Below are 24,777 nucleotides of genomic sequence, written 5' to 3'. Positions count from 1 at the left end.
GTGCTCTCTATCACTTGATGTAAATGGGATGCCCAAACTGTGCCAGAAAAGCTTGATGAATCCTTTTCTGTGAATAAAAGAATTGTAACTCCTTTTTGGTCAGTTTAAGCAGGGCACTTAATTGCCTTTGTTTGTTTTCCTAGGCTGCTTCCTCTGGATTTGTGTTGATGGGATTGTTCAGTGATAACAGTTTTTCCTGCATCCTTATGTAGATTAGCAGTGTAACTGCACATCTGCAGTGCTTCCTTCAGGAAGGACCCTCCTGTTGCTTCTTGGCGTCATCTTCCATACTTGAGCCTCTATTTTGTGTACTGGAAATCACATGAACTAAATTTGCACCCTTGAAACTTTTTCTTTTATTAGAAAATGTGCCAGCATAGAACAGAAGAGCTTTACTGTACTAATTATCAAGCTTTTCCTTAGATGTTTGGGTTTTGTTTTTTTTCCACCCACTCAAAAGTACTTGTAATGCTCTCGTTAATTTTGGAATAACCTCATGAAAATTTTGCTTAGGAACCAGTGAAATGCAGAGCGTGTCCTATGTCAGAACAGCTCTGCTGGTGTGTCAGAATGCAACATTCCAAAGGTTTTTTTACCTATCTGTAGCCTTTCTAAATTAGATTTATAAGGCATTTAAAAGAGACTGTCAGGATCCACATTAGATCTTTCTATCTCAAGCTTGTGGTTCAGTTCAGTGCTGCCTCAGTTGTGCCCAGCAGCACCGGAGTTTGCCAGCAGGAGTGGCTGATGCCACTGTGCAAAGTGCTGGGGAAGCTTCCCTTAGGAGACAGTTTACAGGCCAGATCAGTGGGGTTTGAGAAGGACGAGCTCAAACTGATCCAGCTTCAGGAAGAGCTGCTGCAGAGATCAAGGGGAATGGGAAATCTGCATCACAGGGGATGGAAAGCCCCGTGGCTTGTTTTGACCTCGTGGTGTGGAGTCTGGGATCTGTTTCCTTGAGTGTATAGTGTGGGAAGGGGTGGGAGATGCACGTGAAAATGCTCAGAATGATTCAGGCTGGAAGATAGTGCTGATGTGAGAACAAAGAGGTGAGAGAATGTAGGATGAAAATTGGACTTCTGACAGAGCCTCTCCTGGTAGAGCAAAATAAGGTAGCTAATGCTTAATTCATACAAGGGTGTGCCTGCCACTGTAGAAGCCTTTGTGTGCCCCAGATGTCCCATCCCCATTCTGTCTTTTGCTGCAGAACTGCTGGGTGCAGTTGTAGGGCGTGAATGTTGCTGCCTGCGTGTCATTCAGCCCTCTTTCTCCTCTGAGGAGGCTGCTGGGGAGGGCAGAGCTGTTGAGGCAAATGTGCTTCAGATGGTACGTGATCAAACAGCTGAGCTGGGTCAGCTGCCTGTTGGACTGCACTGCTCCAGCAGTGAGCAGGCACACACTGAGAGGGTGCAGAGCCCTTACAGACACCAGCAGAGCCATGGAATGTCTCCTATTGACTCCAGCAGACTGCAAATTAAGCCTTCAGTTGTTATGATTCACAGTAACTAAGGAAACCTAAATTCACAACCGAAGAGCCTGAAGGCTTCCTTTCCAGGCCTGAAAAAGACTGTGATAGTTTGGTTTTTGAAGTGCAAAGCCCTCTCACCATCTCTCTGTCAAGCACACCCTTGGCTCTGAGGTGAGACTTGGTGAGGTGGGCTGTTATTTTTGTGTGCCAGGAAAGCAGCAGATTCCCTGCGTGGTGTCTCTGATGCTAAAGTGGGAATGTTCATTTCCAGGGTGTTGGGGTTTTTTTTAATGGGGGGGTGGGGATTGTTTTGTTTTGAGGTTTTTGGGTTTCCCCCACTGGAAGTAATGGCCAGACTACCCTTGGGAGTTCTTGCAGGGTGCAGACCTCGCTCGGGCACTGCTGTTTCTGTTTCAGAAGGAAACGGAAGGGGTTGAGAGGTTTGGCCAAATGTATTTTAGTTGTGCTTATTTGTTGAGTAAGTGCTGCTTTTCTGAGGCACTTTTGTTTTTCCAAAGTACCCCATTTATACTTTTACAGTGATATATATCTAAACAAAGAAACCTTACAATTAGAAACCTAACAGCTTTTTTTTTTTGTTTTACAGTCCCCTCTTAGCCATGACCTCATCCTTAACCTGACTCAGGATGGAATCAAACTGCTGTTTGATGCTTTCAATCAGAGACTTAAGGTAATGAAACACCCTTTGTGCAGAGAGACAATGCAAACCAAAACTTCTAGGCTATATTGGCACTTAATACAGCATAACTATGTGGCTCTTTCAGACATTTAATTTGTTTTATATATATATATATATATATATATATATATATAGTACAGCAGGTGTAGCTTACACTGATAATCTTTCCAATTATGTTTAATTCTGAAGGAGACTGAGCTCAGAACTGGCATAACCATTTCAGGTCCATGACTTGCTTACTGACTTTTTTGGGAATGTTACAGTCCTGTGGTGTTTTTGAAATGCTGTCACTAGTGTATGCCTTGTCTCTTCACCTCCAGTTTTTGAGGGTCTGATTTTGCCATTTCAGCACTCCGTGTTGAAACTAAGCAAGAGCTTTTCATGTCTTTCTCCATAACGTTTTAAAAAATGTTTTTTAAACTAAAAATATAAAACTCAAATTCTTCTGGTATGTATTTTTAGGTTTGTTTCAAAAATAAAAAGTACAGGAAAACCAATCTCTTCTGGTATGTTATGGTTCAGTGGCCTAGTGATACCTCTTGTTTGTTTGAACTGTGGAAAGTCAGGCTGTGTAAATGCATACAGTGCTATGAAAACTTTGTAAGAGTGTCCAGAAAGCTTGATTGATAGAAGGAACCCAGTGGGATCAGTTCAGCAGTGAGCCACAGGGCTTGCTAAAGGATAGTGTAGGTGTAGGGTAAGGAAGGGCTGTTTTTAAGATGGTGTGACTGTTTTCAGTGTTGCTCAGCAGCAGCAAAACTGGAAAAATCAGGAGGCCTTTTTTTTTTTTTTTCTCTTTTATGTGTTTGCTTTTAATACACAGTTGCTGTTAGATTTGACAGTGGAAAGAGATTGAGGTACAGGCTGCTAAAATGGAAAGTATTGATAGGTCCAAGGAAGCTGGTGCAGGAATAAAGTCAAAGCGGTATTCCTAAAGAATTCCTTCCTTTTTTGGGGAGTGGGGAACAACCTGTGCACAGTCTCTCAACTCACCTTCAGCAGCCAGAGCATGGCACAGGAGTTGTTACTGATGTGGGCTAGTGTGAACTGGTACATCCAGGACCAAGTCTGACAACATTCCTCTGAATTTCAGCATCAGGGTCTCTCCCACATGCTCCCTCAGTGATGGGAAGAGTTTAGATTTCACAGTGTCCATCTGCTCCTGCTGCTCAGGAGACACCTGAACATTCTGAGTCTTGGCAGGGATTGTCAGCACAGGGAGTGTGATGAAACGTCAGGCTTGATTCATTTAAACCAGCTGCCTTCTGGCTGTTTAGTAAACCCAGCACTGAACAGTCCTTGGTCTTCTCAGGGTTTGTTCTCTGCCCGTGGAATCACGTTAATCCTTTTGCCAGTGTGGCCTCTGTAACTTAGAAAACTGTTTTTAGTGCTGTTGCTGTTGTTGCTGTTCCGAGCTTTTCGTAAAAGTAGCCTTTGTTTTTTAACGGGCTGTGCAGGAAAGGAAACCTGGACATGTCAAACTGGATTTGAATTAAAATACCAGATAACCAGGTTTTTCCAAGAAGCACAATTCCAAGGGTATTTTGTTGAGAAGAAAAATTTGTTTTCTCTTTGACGTTGGTTCTGAGAGAATGTTAATTTGTTACTTGCTTTGTGCTCTACTTGTTGATTATATTCTGAAATGCCATTAAATGTTGATTTATTTTTTTTTCTAAATATATATAGATACAGTGGTTTAAACATGGCAAGTTGTTTTATTTAGGGTTATTTACTGGGCATCTCCCAAAACCAAGACTTCCTTCTTAGCTGGTGATATTTTTAGGCTTTAAAGCCACATTTGGTAGCAAGCTCCTTGGGAAATACTGCTTTATTCTTTAGCTAGAGAGTGAGTCCTCTCTAAATCTGCTAATGATTTGTTGGAGGATTATAAAAAACAATAAAAAGTGCTTTACTTTTTCTTTACAGCAGTTATGATGTGCTGTATGTGTTTGCTTTTCCTGCTGACACGGGAATGCATATGTAGAGTGGAAGAAGCTTGCATTTGTCCATGGTTACTTGCCAAAAATGATCTGCTTAAAGCCCAGGGTAGCCTCAAAATCCAGTAACAGTCACATAAACCCCAGTGAAATCAGTGTCAGGGGCGTGTTCACGATGGTGTATTCAGAACAAGGGATCTGGACCTTGGAATACTCAGTAAGGTCTAAAACCTTCCATAAATACCAGAACTAGGTGTGTTGGCTTGCTCTGATTCTTTGTGGGCTGCTCTTCTGATTGTCTTCTGTAACTCGTGGTGAGATGGCAAGATGTCTTTTCATGTAGAACTGGAATGGGATATGACTGCTCAGTCCTGTGTGCATGTTCCACTTCAGGAGGAGCTGGAAGGTTGGAACAGTGCAGTCAATGTTAGCACCTGGTGTCCTGCCCAGGCCCTCTTCAGGGCAGCCCAGGGAATGGCCTGCTCTTCCACATTCATTAGAGGATTCCCTAATTAGCTGATTCTTGCTATTGCCTCTCTTTGAATTTGGGTGAGAGTAAATTCAGCAGAGAGCAGGATGCTGATGTGTGGGTGAAGTTGTGGTTCCTGCAGGCAGTGCTGTGTGTGTGGGACATGGGGGTTCTGTGCTGAGCCCAGAGCTGTTCAGCACTCGGGTCACATGTGCAGTTGCTGAGTCAGTGTTCGTGGTTGATCACTGACAGTGTGATTTATCCTGGCAAAATTCTGTGAGGGGACTGAGCACTATTGGCTAGTCTTGCCTTTGGACAAGAATTTGCCTCTGTAATGATGGTGCAAATGTGTGAAGTATGGTAATGTTTCTGTTTCCTGTGTTTCAGGTGATTGAAGTTTATGACTTGACTAAGGTGAAGTTAAAATATTGGTAAGTGATTTAAGACCTCGCATGATTTCTTGGTTAGGCTCAATTTTAAAAATTCTGCATTCATTTTTTTCAGTTATTCTTTTCATAAAACCCAAATAGCTGTCATAAAGGAGTTTGCATAATTATAATTTCCTGAACATAGCACTTGATCGAATTAGCAGTTTACTCTTTCCTTCAGTCTTGGAGACTTCATACAGCTTAAATGTGGTATTACTGTGAATAAATGTTTGTAGAATCCGTTCAGATTCATTTTGTTTCCTTTTTCAGTGGTGTCCATTTTAACTCTCAGGCAATTGCTCCTACCATAGAACAAATTGATCAGTCATTTGGAGCAACACATCCAGGAGGTAAGCCAAAATATTCCTGAGAAGCACACCTGGACTGGCAGACTTCTTTCTAGGAAGCCTCTCCCGTGTGTCTGCCTAGAGCAATGTGTAGGCAGCTCTGTTGTCAGATGATCTGCACTTGTGTTCCAGGATGGTTGTATTTGTACAGCTGGAAAATCACGTCAATTGGGACTTGTTTTGCAGTGAAATGGTGAGGCAGAGAGTCACTGGCACAGAGTGGTGTGTTCAGATGTCATTAAAGATCACAGAGAACTGTGAGCTCTGTTGAGGCTGTTGTTTTACACGTTGTTGTGCGTGGTCAGCTCTCGAGTGCCCTCAGGGACTGTGTAGAGCATGAACATACAGACATTTGAGCTGCTCTCTGTGCAGTCAGCCAGGGCTGTTTGCTCTGGGCAGGGTCAGAGCTGAGCCTGTGTGGAACTGGTTCCATCCTCCCTCCTGTTCCTGGGAGCACTGGCGGTGTGAGCTCAGTGTCTGTGAGCACGAGCAGAGCCAGGACACGTTTGTTTAACCTGGCTGAACCAGCTCTGACTCCTGCACTGCTGCTTGGCTGTTCACCATCTCTGGAGCAGGAAAAAGGCTTTCTTTAAATTCCTTGTTTATATGCAAAAATGGAGAGTGTATGTGAGGGCTTTGTTAGGGGTTTGTGATGAGAATAAGGCAGTGGTGAAACTTTGAGGAGGATATTTATAATTGCCCAGGAACCTTCAAGAAATGGAGCCCCGTGGCACAACAAGAGAGAACATCAGCTCCATATAGGCAAGATACCGTTTTTAGAGGCTCATTCTCTATTTTTAGCTGAAGCCAGTCCATTTGCAGCAGTCAGGCTGATCCCAACCAGGCGAGTGTTCTTTGTGATGGATGGTGCTTGCACATCCAGTCTTTGTCTCTGTTGTCTGCAGACAGCCTCTTGCACATGACAGAGCAGGGTTTATTAACTGGGGAGGGTCATGTGGCTGAAGCAGCATCATTGCATAAAAGCCTGCACCAGTACAGGAATATCAGACTGAGGGAAATGAAGCTTGGAGGATTTCTAGCCATAATACTCCAAGGATCAGAATTAGCCTTTTAAACTTTGGTCATGACCTTAACATTTCCTCTTGGGCAGAAATTGAGATCTGTGCTTAGATCTGTTATGGAAATATTGTGTACAAGAGACTGTAGAGTTTAAGAAGTATAAAAGTGGTTCCATATCTTGGCACAGCTCATAATTTTTACTTGCTATTTGATGATGGCTCATTTGCAAATATTTAGAGGTGAAGCGCTTTCAAAACTGTGATATTGTGAACTGTAAAAATACATACCCAGCTGTAAGCATTGCTTATGGTAGTAATAGCTTGTTGTTTTATTACTGCCTAAAAGTGTATGCAAGCACTCAAAAACATAGTTTGGCACCCCATGTCTTTGTGCTGAATTTGCAGACCTGTGCACCTGTCATGTTTAATTATGAGAACTTGCACGCTTGCTTCACCTGATGGTAGTTTTTCATAACATCTTTTCATCTAATGAAGATATGAACATTTATTTATTAAAACGTTGGCCTCTGGTACCATTTCAGTAGTGCATTTGCTTATTCAGCTTCCTCATTGGAAAGATACTTCTTCCATTAACAACCTACTTAGCAGAAGTAAATGCTCTATATAAAGCTGCCTGTCATAAACAGCTTGAACAATATTATGCAACACAAGTCTTTGATAACTTTTTTTTTATTTGTGTTTTCCAAAATAGAAAAGGCAAAAAAAAAATGGAAAAGTTCTCAGACTGTGGGGTGGATGGTGATAGTGTTTTCATGTCCCACAAAAATTGGGGCTGGGGTGGGAGGACAAACCTTCCTCTTAATGTGCTGGTTTTGATGAATGAAAGGGACATGACCATCCCTTTTCTTCTCTGTACTAATACTCCTCCAAAACTCCAATGGAGGCACTTGGAAAGTATTCTGTTGTTCATCTCTATGTTCACCTCCACTAGAATTTCACACGAAATGTCTCTCACTTAAAACCAAGGTTTTTGCAGCAGAACTTTCCTGCAACAGGATACAGTGCTAGTTTCAAAATATATTTCAAAATGTTAGCAACAGTTTTGTGTTGAAACCAACCTTCAGTGAGCAGGTTTGGTTTTGCCAGATCAGTGGTTTTACAAGAGAAGAGTCATAAAAAAACAGCTTTGTGACTTTTTTTGGCTAATGTTAGTTTGAAACATTGCACTACCTTTGTCATGGGGCTTACTGAAATATGACCGCTTTGTTGGTCAACACCTCCCTGAAAGCCAAGATTTTGATCCCACGTTTCCATGATTCTGACCTGCCCTCCTGCTGGGAAGGGCTTGCTTTTGCCAGTGGTTCTGTTGAAATCACATCCTGTCCCGGATCCCGGTGGACGTGGCAGTTGGCCAGAGTGCCACTCAGCGTGGGTCGGGGCTGGGGGGTGAGCTGAAGCCATGGGGTAGAATGCAAAGCCCATCCCTGGATCTGCCTCTGCTTTTACTAGAACTGTAAAAGCTGTTCTGCAGCCTTAGTGCTGTTGGTGGCTCTGTCCCCTCCTGCTCCCCAGAAACATTTCCCAGCTGCTCCCACCCTGCTGCCTTCCTGGAGGGCAGACCCCTGCCTTGCCCAGCCGGAGGGCAGCAGCAGAGCAGTTGTCTTGCTTCTGTCAGCACTTTTGAATGGAGTTATTCTGCAGGTACCTCTGTGATTGATAAATAAATAAATCAAAAAAAGGAAAAATAATTAAAAAAACCCCTTTACCTTGTGGTTGTGACCCATGGTTTCGAGGGAGATATGAGAGGACTTCCCAAGAATAAAAGCATTCCTTGCCCTTTAAGCCTAAGCATCAGCAAATGTGGGGATGGGAACTGGTGCGATTTGTATAATCAGATATCACACTTGGCATGACTAGGGGAAAAACAGTTCTCCAGCTGGCTGTGGGCTTTGGAAAAGATGTATCATAATTTATCACATGAGAGAGATTTGTGTAATTTTCCTGCCGATCAAAACACTTCCCTCTCCCCACACGTTTTCCTTTGACTGACAAGCATGGGACTCTTAACCAGCACGTTCTGCAGGAAAGGCAAATGATGACTTTTGAAAGCTTAATGCTTATTTTTCAACTATTATTTTCCTATCGTGGGTGGCCTGGCATTGTCCAGATACCTTGTAATATGTCTCTCAAGTTGAACATTTGAAAGATGCTTTGGGAGGGAGGGAATAAAGTATCTATTTATATGCATTTTGTCTCTATGCTATGTCATCCTAAATATGAAACTGTATGAAAAAAGGGACTGTTGAACCAACGTCCTTTGGTAAAGTGGAAGAAAGCAGCCTCTCCTGTTAGAGGGTTCCTGTATTGTTTGTAGCCTCTGCTGTTTTCAAGCTGTCAGCTCCTGTGTGTTAGAGGAACACTCTGTTCCCCTGGCAGCTACCGGGCACAGGTTAGAGTTTGTAGCACCAATCCCAGAACAGCTCCCAAGCTCCCAGTCTTCTGGGATTATTTTTTAATCTCTTTCCACAGTCTCAGCAAACAGCGTGTCTTGTCAGAGTCCAAGTACTGGGATGACATTTATTGTTGTTTATAGTTGATGTTGTGCAATTGATTGCGGTGAATCAGGACATCTCGTGACGTGATGGCTGCTGGAAGGCTGGGCATGCTCTGGTTCACTGGTGCTGTCTGGGGGAGCTGCCCAGTGGGCTGTTGGCTCTGTGATGTTATTTGTGATGGCTGTTGTAAAGGCTGCTGTGTGGGAAGCATTTCCTCCGTGTGCTGGTCTGAGCCAGGAAACTCAGCTGACCCGGGCAGGGCAGCTCCTCTCTGAGCAGAGGTGCCAGTGCAGGTCACTGGGTGGTGTGAAACAGGGGATTTGTCAGTGTTCTGTGCACATCTGTCTGAAAGACTTCCTGGTTACTACTGTACAGTGATTTACATAACAATGGACAGAATTGTTCTGTGCTAATGGTGGCTGTTTACTTTAGAGATATTGAGGGATAACTGATTGTGTCATATTGTGTAATTGTGTCGTTAGGGATAGGTGAGTGCCTGCAGGCTTGTGGAGGCAGCTGTAATGAAGCCGTGGTTTCTCTTATTGCTGTGTTTTTACTGCAACAAATTAAATGTAAAACTGTTATTGTCCTGTGTAATTGTGTTCCTGCATTTTGAGATGTGGCAAATTCACTGAGGTAATGAAGGAGCTGTTACACGTGAACTGGAATATTGTCAGATTATTTTGGTAACTCTGCTTTTACTTTCTTTTCCCTTTTAGTGTATAACTCAGCTGAGCAGCTCTTTCACCTCAATTTCAGAGGACTGTCATTTTCTTTTCAGTTGGACTCCTGGACTGAAACTCCGAAGTACGAGGTCAGCAATTGTTCTTAGTTAGTGGATGGTCTTTTTGCCTTTATGCTACTTGCAAAGTATCACCTACAATGTGTCTCACTGCCTTTTGCAAGCAAAAGAAACCAGTCATTTGAAAGGAATTTAACTCCTCAGTTGTGCTCTTATTCATGCTGTGTAACCATTTCACAGTTAAAAACTTGCTTCCTGTTAGCAGAAGGCACATGCTTGGAGGCTTGGCTTGCATCATGAACTGGGACCAGCAATTCTGTTGTTGAAAGGAGCCTTCTAAAAATATGAGTGCTGTCTATGCAAATACATAAATATTAAGCAATCCGCTGGGAGGCTGTTCTTTTATCAGATATTTTTGAGTCTCATCAAAGTGGTTATGCAACTAAAGTAGGATGGGGTTCATAAAATACATTTTCATCTTAAGTGTCCTTCCATGCCAGTGCTTTTAGCAAGCCAACCGAATGAGCTTTATTTGTAATGCCTGTTTGCATATTCACCAAATGTTTGGACGAGTTACTGAATAATTGAACACATTACTGTGTTCTCTGAAATCTTTGGGAATCACTGTCTAAAGCAGAAACAAGATCAAGTCCTCTGTGGTAAATGTATGTTTAACTTGTTTGGTGTGAGAATGAGTTGTATAATCTAGGCTTATCAGTTAAAAATAAAGGAGCATCTGAAGAGCCAAAACAAAGGGGAAGAAATAACCAGCATGATGACACATGTTTTATGTCGCAGCCTGATACTTTAGTGGTTGTGGTTGGCCTGTGAGAAAACAGGGGGGAGCCAGGGAAGTTATTATTTAGCGGCAATGAAGGTCAGTTGGGTTTCATAAATATTGGTCAGTAAATAGAAACCATCTAAGCCAGACAAAAAGCATGGCCCAACAAAGAGTAGTTGCTTTGCATGCAGGAGTTCCCAGGGCTTTGATGAATGAAATGGCCAAGCCACTGAAAAAGTCAATTGTTATACCAGAGATTTGAAAAAACAACAAAACATCTCAAGCTGGAAGGGACCTGTAGGGATCTTTGAGTCCAACTCACTACTCCTTGCAGGACTACCTAAAAGTGAAAGATGTTAAAATAAAACTGCTAGAACAGTGAGAAAATGATTTTTCACTCTCGAAGTCTTTCAGTTGTTCTAGTGAGGTGGTAAAATGTTCACACAGAGTGAAAGGCCAAAGTCTTCCCAGGAATATAAAGAGGTAGAAGTAGGATTGCTTAGCAAATAGTAGTATGAAACAGTCCACAGGGAAGATGATTATTTGTGGAGCTTTTTAGGGAGGAACATTGAGAAAGACTGCAGAGTGAATTCAAATTTGAATATGTCAAAATCTGTCATGTTCTGGGACAATCATATATGGATGTGAACTACTGTCAAAGCACTGTAATCTCTGCTGTGGAGATGAACAAACTCTGAAGAAGACTTTGGCATCTCTACATCAGCTAAGTAGTGCAGGGTTCCTTTGAAATGCCTACAGCAGTAAAAGGCATTTGCTCTAGGTTCATTTTTTTTCCTAAGAAGAATTTTTGTGTCCACCTTATGTGATGTCCTGCTAAAGTAGACCAGGTAATAGTTTGCATATTGTGCATCTTGGTTTTGTGACAAAGTTGGAGTTTTTTCTGTCTGATGACAGCAAAGTACATGGTCAGTTTTGAAGAAGGTCCTGTCATCTTCAGAGCTGAAAGAAGTTCGTTCTTCTAGTGTGGCAAGAGTCAGCCTGACTTCCTTAGCACCCTTTCCCTTTGCTGAGAGCACCCAAAATCCCTGTCAGAGCAGTACGTGTGAGAGTGCAGTGATGAGGAGAGCAGAAAATCTCTTTAATGAACAAGTTTCCATTCATCAGATAAAGGCATTTTGCAAACCAGCAAAAATGTGAGAAGGCTGAAATTAGTGCAGTGGGAGAGAAAAAAAGAAGTTTTGCATTCAGACAGATGATTTCTTAGACCTCAGACACAGCATGTCGGTACAAACACCTTGATCGTGCTGGTGCCAGTGATCAACCCAGGGAAACACTGAAGTTCTCAGTGCATACCATGGCTAATTGTCAGACCAGTGCCATCTTTTGATGGATAAACCTAGTGTTTCACCCCAGCTTGGGAATCCAGGGCTGGTGTGATGTGGAGAAACACCATCTGGAAGGCTGGTGTTGTTTGTTGTTTTCCCTGCCTTGTCTTTGGCCAGAGACTCACTTGAATTGGTAAGCACGGACTGTATTTCTCAGGTAGCTTCTGACTTGGAGCTGAAGTGTTGTGTAACAAGAATGACTTTGTGTTTCCACAGCCCAACTTTGCCCATGGCCTGGCCTCTCTGCAGATTCCACATGGTGCGACTGTGAAACGTATGTACATCTACAACGGAAACAGTCTGCAGGATACCAAGTATGTACAGCTGGGCCTGCTCTTTTGATCATTTATTTACTGTCTTGCAATTGCTAAATATAATCAGATCTTTTTCTTTTTAGCTCACTTTGGGTCTTTTATGAGTTTGGTAATGTGCAGAATGCCTTTAGATACCAACCTCTTTCAAATTTCCATAGGTGGTGTCCTCAGACCTTATTCACATGTTGATTTGATTTATGTGGCTGTAAAATCACCTTGGTTCAGCTGTAGTAGGCAAGTTCAGTTGGCCTGAAAATGAATTAGTTAAATAAAGCAGGAACCATAATGAATCAAGTAAGACATGTGGTTAGGCTATTTTTAGTCTAGTTTTTTGTTTTGTCGATGACCTCTCCCTAAGCAAATCCAACTCGCAGTAGGCAGTCAGGAAGTTGTAGTGTATTGGTACTGTGTGTGTCATGCCAGGGTCCTACAAGGGTCTTAAACTCTTGCTATACAAAGATAATAAAATGCCACATGCATCTGTTCAGTGCATTTGCAGATGTGTGTCTGAGCTTGCTGTCTTCAAGGCCAGCTGGGTGGGTGTTTGAGCAGCATGGCCTAGTGGAAAGTGTCCCTGCCCGTGGCAGAGGGGCTGGAACTTTGGGGTCCCTTCCAACCCAGCCATTCTAGGATTCTGAGAAAACCAACCTTCATGCCTTAATACTAACAGAGGAGTTATATTTTGCTATGGTTAATGTTTTCTGTGGTATTATATTCTGCCTTTTTTTTTTTTAAAGCAGTGCCTTACTGTACAACATCTGGTGTTTTGTTCTTTCTAAAAACGTTGTTTCCTTGCTCAGGGAAAAATTGAAGGCACTTCTGTAAATTCTTCCTTTTGGCTTATAAATATCCAAAGTGAGAAGGTGGTAGTTTTTGCAAAGACAGTTGAGTTTTAATGCCAGAAGAGAAACACATCCTGGGAGTGCTGCTCAGGAGGGGAACCTTGTTTGTGCACATTGTCTCCTAATTAGAAATAAGTGCACTTCAGGAAAATGCTGTTGTCTGTACCCACCTGTGACATGGTGGGCTCTAGTGAAAGCCCTGATTGTCACATGGGGCTCTGCTGTGTGTGTGTGTAGGGAGCTCCAAGCCAGACGTGGAGCTCAGATCATTCACCTGGAGGAGGAATATGCATAAGAACAGTGAATTTTAAGGAGCAGGTGCAAACTAATACCCAGAAAAACAGCCTTTCCATTGAAAATATCTTACTTGGGGCTATTCCTGTTTTCTAAAATAATGTTGTTGTTGAATTAAATTGAGAACTTGGCCAGTAAAGCAGCACAATTGCATTTGGTGTAGCTGTAGAAACTGATTTCATGTTCTGGGCTAGGAAGTACCTTCCCAAGACTGAGAGAGCATCATGGAGAAGCTTTTGCTGTTTGTTCCATTAATAGTAAAGATCCTACATTTGAGTACTGTCTTGTTCCTCTTCTTTTTTCCCCAGACTTTCTGATCCTTCTGTTCAATGTAACTTTTCATCTTTAATCTCAGTTAAATGCAGCTTTGTCCAAATTACTGTGCTCTGTTCCAGTGAACTGGCACCAGCTTGTTACTGGATAGTTTGCAGATGAAGTGAATCTCGTGCACGTTTGTCTGGTTGGTTTCAGGGCTCCCTTGATGCCTCTCAGCTGTTTCCTCGGGAATGTGTACGCCGAGAACGTCGATGTCCTGCGAGATGGAACTGGACCCTCAGGTCTGCGGCTTCGCCTGCTCACTGCAGGTACTGGAGACACTCCCAACGCTGAACTGGCTGCTTTCCTCAGGGAAAGAGGGGCAGACCTGTAGAAATTAGCGTGGGTTATTTGTCATGATTCTGTAGGTGATTTCAAAGTGTTCTGTTTATGTTATTTTGAACTGCTGGAAACAAAACCAGTAAAACCCTTGTGAAGGTGAATCTGCCTGCTGCCCCATTCTCCTGGCCCTGGAGAAATCATAGAACTGTAGTCCTGTGCTCAGATGTCCCAACTCCTAAGAGTCTGTTTGCAGAAATTGAATTTGTCTCCAGATGTGTGTGTAGAATAAAACACATCCCCGCTTTCAGTACATCACTGAAAACACACACAAGAAATCCAGAAACCTTGTGTATGTGTACATCTTCTGTGAGATCCAGGGATCTGTATGGTGGTGATATTTTCGTGATTAAATCTGGAAGGCTTTTAAAAATGCCAGCAAGTGACTGCATCAGTGCTCCAGCCTTAAGCTGCACTGACAATTGTGTTTTATTTGCTGTAGGAGACAGTGGTGACAGTGACAGCAGCTGATGAGTCCTCCTTGTATGTGCTGTCAGAGATGGGAGGGTGCTTAGAAATTAGGGAAAGATATGAGAGCTGCAAAGGATCTGGTTCAGTCACCATTACTTGAGACTTGACAGTATTTTGAAAAAAAAGGTACTGGGTGGTGAGGAGGGTGCCCTGTGAGGTGAGGAGGGTGCCCTGGGTGGTGAGGAGGGTGCCCTGTGAGGTGAGGAGGGTGCGCTGTGCGATGAGGAGGGTGCGCTGTGCGATGAGGAAGGTGCACTGTGCAGTGAGGAGGGTGCCCTGTGAGGTGAGGAGGGTGCCCTGTGCGGTGAGGAGGGTGCCCTGTGAGCTGTTCTGCCCTCCCCAGGCTGTGGCCCAGGAGTCCTCGCCGATGCCAAGATGCGGGTATTCGAGCGCTGCGTGTTCTTCGGTGACTCGTGCCAGGACGTGCTCAGCACCTTGGGCTCTCCACACAAAGTCTTCTACAAGTCCGAAGACAAGGTGAGGGAATTCATTCAGGCCCAGGGCTTTGCTCAGTGGTGTCTCAGTCCCATCACAGGGCTTGTGTTTTGCCAGGTCCGTGAAGATAAACCACCATGTAGCACAAATCATGAGTGCTTCACTTGACATGGTAGGCCAGCATGAATCAATATATAATAGGTTTTAAAAAGCTTTTTTTAAAGCTGAATTGGTGCCAATCTGTTTAAATTAAAAAAAAAAAAAGTCTAATTGCATCATTTTAACTGGTTTAAGAATTAATAGAAATGGGAGCACTTTTGAATCCAAACGTGCCTTAGCAAGTGTGTGCTGCCTATTTCCTCAGTTACAGTCTGTGTACAGGAACTTCAGCACATACTCTTATCCTTTCCTGATGTTTTTACACAGAGCAAACCTTTTCATTCAGGTAACTGAATAAGATGATGTGTCACTGTGCTGCTGCAAGCAGGTGATGATCCTGTCATGAGGCACAGTCTCTTACATGTTTGAACAAGGGCTTCAGATGACATTGTGGCAGTTTGTTTAAATGTAGTGATGTTGTTAGTGATATTCATCTCGGAGTGTTATCGAATGTGTCTGAAAAATGTGTTTCTTGCAGATGAAAATCCATTCGCCCTCGCCCCATAAGCAGGTCCCATCAAAGTGCAATGACTACTTCTTCAATTACTTCACCCTTGGAGTGGTGAGTGGGAAGTTTCCCTAAACAATTCATATAAAGTTTTGATTTAGTTATACAGCAATCCTCTCAGGAGGCTAAAGGCTGTGGGAAGTGAGAGACTGCAAAATTCCTGATTGCTGCCTTAGGAATGTCTTGACATGAAAAGCTACACTAACACAGATTTCATCAGGAATGTTTTATCTCCACCAGTGGATGGAGGGCTCTTTGCACTTTTGTATCCTCTTAGGTTTTCTCCTTTTTCTGCTGTGCCTGGTGCATAAGTATACTAGTCCTGCTTTGAGATCCATGGCCTTATCCCACAGACCTGAGACAGGTGTGCCACAACATCACGTGTGAGAGCTTGCTGAGCTGTGGGATGTAGTTCAATCTTCATGTCCCTCCTTACAGCTGCTTTGCTTTGGTCTCTGTTCCTCTAAATACTGTGCAGAAAAACAAGACCTCCTTAGAAAACTTGCCAGCATCAGCAAATGAAGCTGCAGTTGTGTTTGAGTGCTGGAGGAGATGTATGTTATTTGCATTTACAAATAGTTTTATTGTCAAATTCTACTTTTCATAGTTGCCTTCGGTTCCAGTGGGATAGATAGATATTACTCTATACTGATACTATTATAACTAATCTCAGGTTGGTTTGGGGAAGGCCAGCTTCCTTTATCCACATTGCTTCACCTGTCTTTTTTTTTTTGTCTTCAACAGGATATTCTCTTTGATGCAAACACTCACAAGGTGAAGAAATTTGTCCTGCATACAAATTATCCTGGTCATTACAACTTTAACATGTGAGTGTGCAGAATTGGTCTCGTTAAGATTTCCCTTTCGGATGTTTTAACGTAGTCTTAATGTTCCCTTTTTAAAATTCCAGTCTTTTTTCCTAAGTGTCTTTGGTGTATCCAGTAACCTGTGGGGGTTTCAGACATCATTAGTAACATTTTTTATTAATATTTTCTTGTTACTCTTGAATGCCTTTGTCAAGTGTGTCTCAAAGTAGTGAATGAGGTGAGGTAGTTCTTGGTCCAGCTATAATGGGCCAACTCTTGCTAGAGGCAAACTTCATTTTAGCAGGTAGGTATGTTGCTGGGTTTTTTCATAACATTATTTCAGTCAGTGATTAAAAAAATTCTCTCATGCTTCTGAAGATGTTTTCAATACTTGTTAAATGTAAACTCTTTAGAAGAGGGGTACGAGTCAAAGAATAAGTGATGTCTGATTAAAGCAGTTAGTGACAGAGAAATCTATAGTGCCGCTTCTAAGCTAAATATTTCCCCATCCACTCTGTGTAACAGCAGAGTAATTTGTGCTAAAGGGCTTCTTGTGTCCTCTAGCAAATTGTGTCAGGACATTCCTAGGCTGCTGTGTTTTTTGATGTAGAAGATCTAAGTGAGAACTTAATCTGCTATCATAGATTCTCACTTCCATTTTATTATTCCTGTGACTCTTCATGAAGCGAGTTATTAAGTGGGTTATGAAGAGCCCTGAGTCTGTGGCTGTGCAGTTTATATTAGTTTATAATTCTGTGTTTCTAATATCTTTACTGTTTGCCCTTTGCAGCTACCATCGCTGTGAATTCAAGATTCCCCTCGTCATTAAGCGAGGTGAGTGTTTCCCCTCCTGCCCTGCCTCAGGGGCACGGACCACACAATGCTCCAGGGGGAGGGATGATCAGTCATTGAGGCAGAGGAGAAATTTTGGGACTAGGTTTCTATTTAAGTGGAAAAGCTACTTCAGGGCAAGTTAGCAGTTCTCTGATTTAACTTACACTACCCTGTTAACTTATTGGGATCACACAAATACTTAGCTGCAACATCACTAATTTCCTGTAATGCTGCCTCTCAGCCAAAATCATTTACCTTGTACCTGCAGGCTCAAAATCTGTAAGGAGATGTTAGTCTGAGCTCATCTGTCCAGTCCACTGATCCAGTGCTGGCTTGCTCTTGAAAGGCTTATTTGTGATGTTTAATATAAACTGGTTTAGCTGGGAATGAGAATAAACATCCAGAATAAGTTGGCTTTGCGTGCTGTAAACAAAATATAGCTGTTGTTGTTCACCTGGAAGTCTCTACTTGAAAAGATACATATATAATCACTAGGTGATTATATTAGCACCTTTGGCAAGGTACCGAGATGTCCCCAGCTCTGTGCATGTAACTGATCTCAGCAAAGCAGGGGAGCCCTGTTTGAAGATCACAGTGATTGAAGTTGACTTCTTTAATGTAAGAATAAAGGTGTCCTGGGAAGGTATGTGTGTTGATTATCCTGGGAATACCACATGCTGGCTGGGTTTTGGCCAGGGATGCTTTCTTTGTTCTGATTGGTTTTTCCCTGAAAGCACTTCCCTGTGTGACGTGCAGCTCTCCTGTGGCTGTCACAGCAGTTTGAGCATATGGAGGATTAAAAACCTGAAAAAACAATGTCTGTGTGTACAAGCTTTATATGAAAGTTGATTTGTACTTCAGCCAAGAGAATAAGCATGAAAGTTCTCCCTTTTTAAATTATTTTGCCTTAGGTTATTGTACAGTACTTCAAAGCATTCGTTCCTGATTAATGTCATTCACCTCAAGTAGCATCATGAATTTCTTCTGAATGTGTCTGGTTTTTTGTTTGTTTGGCATTTTTAACTCGCCTTTCTGGTCTCCAGCTTATGTTCAGGACATGTAGCAAGTTGTAAACAGATGTTATAACCTTTTAGAAAAGCCCAACTTCTTCCCTCTGGTGGCAGTGCCTGATGCAGTTTTATTAACTCCCTTTTGTAGTTCAGCATCAGACGATAAATTGAGAGCCAGAGTTCAAGTTGCACAGACACTGAATTCAGCACAGGGAGAATGTTTATTTAGCAGGGGGAAAATAAGAGAAGCAAATGGTCTTTAACTTGATCAAAAGCAATGTTCAACTCATTTAGTATGTGGGAACGTGCTTTCAGTATTTAGGAGTACTCGAATATGTGTCTGAAAGTGCTTGAAAGCACCAGCAAACGCTTTCTTTTTAAGGCTGTAAGTGTAAATGCGCCACTGTCCCTACCTGCAGCTTTTTTCATTAGGCAGACTGCAATTCCCAAGCTCTCTGCCATCCTTGTTTTGAAAGAGTGGTGTTTGAGCTGATTTCAGGCCTGCCAGCTCCTGACCCTCAAGGTACCAGTGTTAGCCAGCCTCCTTCCCAAGTGGAGTGTTCTGGACTTCATGGGTGACACGCCACGTCACCTCGACAGGAGGCTGTTCCTGGCCTAGAGATGTAGTTTATTTTCCAGTGGTGCTCTGCATGTGAGTTACAGCTTACACAGCTGGAATCTTAGATCTGGGAACTTGCTGTAAATAGGCAGGTTTGTGTAATCACCTTAACTGGCATTTAATCAGTGTTACTGACAATTCTGTTTGCTGATAAATTGGTATATTCATTGATTTAAGGCTCATATGTCTCCTCCTACCTGAACTAACATCTCAAAATAAAGGACTATATAGGGGACTCTTCAAGCACAAGCTATAAAGGCTTTTTTTTTTTTCTCTTCAACAGATAGTGCTGACTCACAGACAGAAACATGTACAACATACAGCAAGGTAAGTCTCTGCAGAACTGAGTGTTTTCCTTATTTTCTGAAACCATGTAAATGATCTGTGCCAGATTTACAATACACTTCAGAAATCATAGCAGCGGTATCACGTTGTTTTAAAATGGAATAGCTGAAGGCCAGAAGTTAGAGTATGTTTTGGGATTTAAATATTTTGATGTGTTAGGGATTGAAGACATTGCACTCTTCAAGTAAAGCAAATTACTGCATTGTGGCATGGCTTGCATTTTAACAGAGCTGCAGGTAGAAATAGAACAGTAGAGTAAGTGAATGGGAAACGACAGCAGCAGTGGCTGAATGTTGGCTGGAAGACCTGTCTGTAAACAAAATTTTCAGAGCTGTTCTACTAAAGAGAGCTCTTGAAGACATGTAGTGTTAACAAGACAGTCCAGTGCCCTTCCACTTTCTTCTGAAGGCTGCCAGTAATGAGATGTTCCTCAGGCAGCAGTGACAGAAATGTCACTGCCAGTGTGACACCTCCTGATGCCAGCAGACTCCTTGAAGACTGTTTAGCCTCACCACCCAAATGAAATCCCCAGCTGGGCAGTTGCTGCTGCATATTTGAGAGCTGCATTAAGTTGAAAAGCTTCTCAAAATCTGTGTTCAGCTGTGTCTCTGCAGTTGATGCTCAGCCAAGGTCAGTGCTGCTCTCTTGGCTCCTGGGGTGCCAAATGAAGGCTTTCCTTGGTGCATTTTGGGTCCCATACTGGGAAATAAAATTGGAGTCAGCAACCAGGAAGCTGCCATTCTGTGCTTTTTGGTGTGATCTCCTACACCCTGCAGAGTGCTGGGACTTATTTCAGTCTTGTGTGTGAAACTGCAGCTGCTTCGAGTCTGGTTGGAGTGAGGGGAACTGCTGGACATTGCCAGTTCCTAAGCAGTGCAGCCTTCTTCTTCAGTCTTGTTATTAAATCAAGGAAAGACTTCTGGGTGAGGTAGTAACAGGGCTATTTTTCCCTTCTGTGAAGGTGTGTAAGAGGATATTTTTTTAAAGTTTCCCACAGCTGCTCTGTCCTCTGAGCTGCTCCTGGAATGCTGTTGTTGAGCTGCATTTTACCTTTAAGACCCATAGAATTTTTTGTATGATAATAATTCTAATTCCAGGCTATTTTTAGACAATAATGAGAAATACCCTGAGAGAAATTCCTAGCCTTAGTAATGCATAGTTCATTACTGAATATGGCTCCAGTCACAAATGACTTCTGTAAATACAACCTTGAGGTTATTTGGCAAATGAGCACGTCACAAACAAATGTACACAATGCTCTTGCTACATAAAAAGAAGAGTTTTGCTGTGCCTCAATTTAACACAAAGTTCTTGATGTATTTACAGTGGGACAGTATTCAGGATCTACTGGGGCACCCTGTAGAGAAGCCAGTGGTACTTCACAGGTAAAAATCTCTCTTTATTTTGCTTAGCAGGGATTGAGCTGATAACAGAGGATGAGGAATGGTGTTTATTGCATTAGTTACTTCTGCATTGCTTTGCTGGTTAAAGATTCAGGCTTTTTTAGCCACTCCCAAGACTAGATATCTGCCTTCAGAGGAAATAACCTGACATGCTGAATGAAAGCATTTCCAAAGTTCCTGTGAACTACTAAATGCAGAGAAGAGCTAAGCAACATGTAAAACAGTCTCTCCTTTATGAGTAATAAATAGTGCAGAGTTTTTTTACTTTTTCTATACATCTCAACAATATATTATACAGCACAGTATATGTGGACATGATAGTGTATATGATACCAGTCTGTCTGAAGAAGCTTTGCTTTTAGGAACAACATACATGGTTGTTCCACAGTTATTTTAGGCTGCCTGATAATACAGTAATCCTTAAATTTGCTCTGTTTCTGCAGAAACTGAGCTGGATATTGGGTTAAATGGGCATTTCTGTTTGCAGACTTATAAAACTTATGAAACCATGATTTTTGTCTCAGGCCAAGCGTAAGCAATGGGTGCTGTGAAAATGCTGCAGCAGTTTCAAATAAACCAAGCAATGTGTTTTCATCTGACTTTCTCATGGGTTTGATTTTTTTTTTTTCTCCCTTAATCATTGTGCTCTTTGTTCCCCTTGACTCCTGTCTTATGCCAGTGAGCTGATTAGAGCAGAAGCTGTGTCAGGGATGACACAGAGCCTTTCTAGTTTTTCCATCTGTGTTGTAGAGAGTAGTTCAACCAGAGAGTGCTTTACTGAGCCCATCTCAAATGACTCAGAATGCAGTTTGAAAAACTGACCAGTTTACAAGAAGGGACAGAAGGTAAATATTTTCTAGGGTTTTTTTTTTTTTTTTTTGGCTGTAATCTAAAATTGATTGCAGTCAGCAGAAATCTGCCATTGTCAATATATGATCCAGAAATATCAGAAATAGCTGAAAGACAAGTGATCCATAGATCTTGAAAAATACTGTTTAGTAAAACTTCTATTTCAGCATCTTACAGGGTAATCTTTTTTTTCATGCTCAAACCCATGGATTAATAGACAATACACAGTAAATATAAATAGACCGTATATGGTAAATACGTATGTTGGGGGCTGAGGCACAAAGGGAAGGACCTTGCACAAAAAATACGTGTAGTAAGTTACATGGTGCTTCTCTCTTCCTGTGTGTCTGTTTGTTTTTAGGGTTCTTCCTGTTCAAGTTAAGTGCAAGAGAGTTTTCCTGTAGAGGTCACTAGTAGCTTTTGGATTACTTTCTCCTGAGCAGTAATGATGGCTCTGCCATCAGGCGGAGCTGTCCTCTGGCTCACTTGGAGTCCAGCAGTGGTGTAATGTGCATTTACTTCCTTTTGATGAAAGCCATGATAAAGATGTTGTCATTTACCTCATATGACTGAGTAGTTATTCTTCCCTAAGGGGTTCCTGACCCTCACACATCCAGTTTTAAATTCTGTTTCTCCTCTTTTCTGTTCAGGTCATCATCTCCGAACAACACTAACCCGTTTGGGTCAACGTTTTGCTTTGGACTGCAGCGAATGATCTTTGAGGTTAGGAAAAAACCCCTTTATTTTTGTCTGAGCACGGGAAAGCGAAGAGTTTGCTATTATTATGAGTGGCCTCCTCCTCCCCATGGTGACAACAGCCAGTGCTTGGGAGTGGCTGTATTTTTAGTGCCTACTGGCGGAAAGAGGAAACTTTCCAAGCTCTCCTCTGAGGTTGTACGTGTTATAGCTGGGACTTTGTCACCTGGAGTTGGTGCTAGTAGGAGATACATGTACATGGCTGTGAGATACATGTAGGTGTCTCTGAGCAGTGGTGGAACATGCTGGTGTTCAGATGTGTCCTAGAAATCTGGAGGCCGTTTTCAGGAGCCAGCCGAGCGCTCGCTTTTTGTCGTTGGGGTTTCTTTTTCGGGCGGATCAGTTCCGTACTCACCATTTTCGTACTTCTGGGTTTCTGTTCAGTGTACCAGCTGTCCTGACCTCCCCCTTGTCCTGCTGTGCCTTTGCAGGTGATGCAGAATAATCACATAGCTTCTGTTACCCTGTACGGCCCCACGCGGCCCAGCAGCCAGTTGAGGACGTCGGACCTTCCCCAGTGAGCCTCCCCTGCAGAGCCAGCTAATCTCAATGCTACACAATTAGTACAGCGTGCCTTGATTTGCTGCCACTTATAATATGGAAAGCACGTTATGATTTTTTTTTTTTGTTTTCAATAAGCCTTTCCACCCAGGAGCGGTGTGGAGAGGGAATTCTCTCAACCCTTCATGGTGGGGCGTGGAACTGTTGATGGAGGAAAGCAGCTTAGGTGCCTGTGCCGTCGTTTATTCCTCTCCGTTGCCCTCATCCTATGCAGCACAGACCTGAGGAGACTGTCCCTCCTTCTCAGCTGGCAGAAGGGGGAAAGGGAAGAGGGGCACATAATTGACTGCAAGAGTTAGAAGCACAAACTTTCTGAGCCTTGGAGCATCTGGAAGCAGGTATTGATTTTAGTCTGTTTGTGTTACTGTATCGATGTGGTGGTCACATTTTAAGAAAAACGTGTGTGTATATATATATAGATATAAACACCTCGGTATTTCTGTGGCTTAGGACATTGTACCAAGTGTGACAAGGATGTATATATGTCCATGATTTCAGGCACCACATCTTCGTGTAACTTTAAAACCAAGCAAGTAGCATGTGCATAATACTTGGTTGTAACATTTGCACTACATACACTTTAATTACTTGATAAATGTTTATCTTCACTGAGGAGCATCTGTGTACTGGGTGTGAGTGGGGTGTGATGGTTATTTAATGTACACTGCGCATAAAGCTTATTTATACAGTGGATCAGATTTATCCACCTTCCTGCACTAATATGTACTTGATATGCTGATACAATTGTTTTCTTTCATGGCTGGTTTACTAATTTTTTTCGTACGCGGTTACAAAAAAAAAAAAAAATTCTGGAAGAAGTTATTTCTACGATTGAATTATGTTTTAGTGAAAAGATTTGATACGATTTTTCATACTAGTGAAAAAAATTTAACAAAGAAATAATGTTGCCTCATTTGCCTCTGTTGCAAAGTCCTTTATTCCTACTCTATTTCCTTAGAGAAAGAGGAGCTGTATATAATGGTGTCTCAGACAGAAACTCCCCAGTTCTGCCATCACCAGGAAAACCTTTTCTGTAACTTTTGAGGTGTGGTTTTAATTTATGCCAAAGGTTTAGCCAAAGACATCCTCGCTGTAGTTCCACCGTCTGTACATACCCGCTAACTGCACACCCCACCCCAGCAGACAGGGAGAGGCTTCTTTCCAGTTGGGAGATGCTGCTCGCGACATTTTATCCCAGGAGGATACTTTAGGTTTCTAGTTCTCTTACCAGTCTTATTTGGGAGAAATAGGTGGTCTGTCTTTGAAACAATGAACCCTTTTTAAAAATGGACAAGAGAAATGTATAATTTTATCCCATTTTTAATATTTTGGTGTCGCAACTTGTGATACATAGATGACAATTTTGTGAGTTTTACTATGTGTGTACAGATTTTTGTAAATACGACATTTTTGTAATTTTAACTCCATGTACAGTGTAATCCTGTATAGTTTATCAATGAATGAGAGATAGGAAATCGAATGTTAACTGAAGTTTTGGATCCTGGACCAGTAGCAGGGATAAATGTGTGTGTGTGTGTGAGATGTTCTTTGCCATTTAGTCTTCCTGTATACTGTGATACTCTAAACTGTTTTGCTAAAACAAACAAAAAAGCCCCATGGAAAATCTAATGGATAAGGAAAAAGTTACTGTTTACCTTTATCCCTAGGTGTCACTCCTGTTGAATCCCTGTTCAATCTGTGCTGTCTCCCGTGATCGTTGCTTGCTAAGAAAATTCTATGCCTCAACCTTCCTTTTTGTTTCCTCTCTAATTTTAATTTCATTTTACATAGCCCTTCTGTAAATTAAGTGGAATAATAATGAGCATGTACACTGAAAGAAAAATAAAAAGAGACTCTCAGTTACTGTTTTTGTGTTAAATACAGTTGCTGGGTGTTTTTGTAATAAAATCATGGATGATCTTGCTTTTTTTTTTTCTTATCAAATAGTTCTTTTTATTTTACTGCCTTTCAGAGATCATATTTGAAGTACCTGACTTAGTGTTCCTCCCTTATAGCCAATCGAGTACCTTCTCCAAAGAAACAGTAACTATCAACTTGCAGTCTGTTTCCCCGCTAGATACGCTGAAGTGTTTGGGGAATTTTGGCCCTGAGGTGTAGAAGGCAAGGCTGACTTTGGTGGGTAGCCCAGTGGGCTCTGCAGTGT

The 24,777-nt window shown here is 42.2% G+C and overlaps 1 protein-coding gene across 3 annotated transcripts in view; it reads left to right on the top strand.

The window, feature by feature from the left end:
* The window catches only part of CUNH16orf70 (chromosome unknown C16orf70 homolog), a 33,350-nt gene that overhangs the window by 6,759 nt on the left and 1,814 nt on the right, over positions 1-24,777 (top strand). The window contains exons 4-19 of one of the 3 annotated variants that reach the window (XM_027902532.1): positions 2,076-2,159; positions 4,962-5,005; positions 5,273-5,352; positions 9,604-9,698; positions 11,970-12,067; positions 13,675-13,787; positions 14,672-14,805; positions 15,401-15,484; positions 16,175-16,257; positions 17,027-17,070; positions 18,983-19,026; positions 20,371-20,429; positions 21,947-22,019; positions 22,484-22,569; positions 22,692-22,951; positions 24,281-24,476. In XM_027902532.1, the coding sequence (XP_027758333.1) occupies positions 2,076-2,159; positions 4,962-5,005; positions 5,273-5,352; positions 9,604-9,698; positions 11,970-12,067; positions 13,675-13,787; positions 14,672-14,805; positions 15,401-15,484; positions 16,175-16,257; positions 17,027-17,070; positions 18,983-19,026; positions 20,371-20,429; positions 21,947-22,019; positions 22,484-22,569; positions 22,692-22,761 (1,191 nt within the window). In that variant the 3' untranslated portion in view covers positions 22,762-22,951; positions 24,281-24,476. Of the gene's footprint in view, positions 1-2,075; positions 2,160-4,961; positions 5,006-5,272; positions 5,353-9,603; positions 9,699-11,969; positions 12,068-13,674; positions 13,788-14,671; positions 14,806-15,400; positions 15,485-16,174; positions 16,258-17,026; positions 17,071-18,982; positions 19,027-20,370; positions 20,430-21,946; positions 22,020-22,483; positions 23,019-24,280; positions 24,477-24,777 lie in introns of those variants that run through there. The other 2 variants (XM_027902533.1, XM_027902534.1) reach the window with 2 other exon arrangements.

The sequence above is a fragment of the Empidonax traillii genome, unplaced genomic scaffold (genome assembly GCF_003031625.1).
Source record: "Empidonax traillii isolate 1590-97213 ecotype Southwest subspecies unplaced genomic scaffold, ASM303162v1 scaffold887:size345335, whole genome shotgun sequence".
Taxonomy (NCBI): Eukaryota; Metazoa; Chordata; class Aves; order Passeriformes; family Tyrannidae; genus Empidonax; species Empidonax traillii.
The sequence above is the reverse complement of the archived record's forward strand: the minus strand, read 5'-3'. Positions and strand labels throughout refer to the sequence as shown.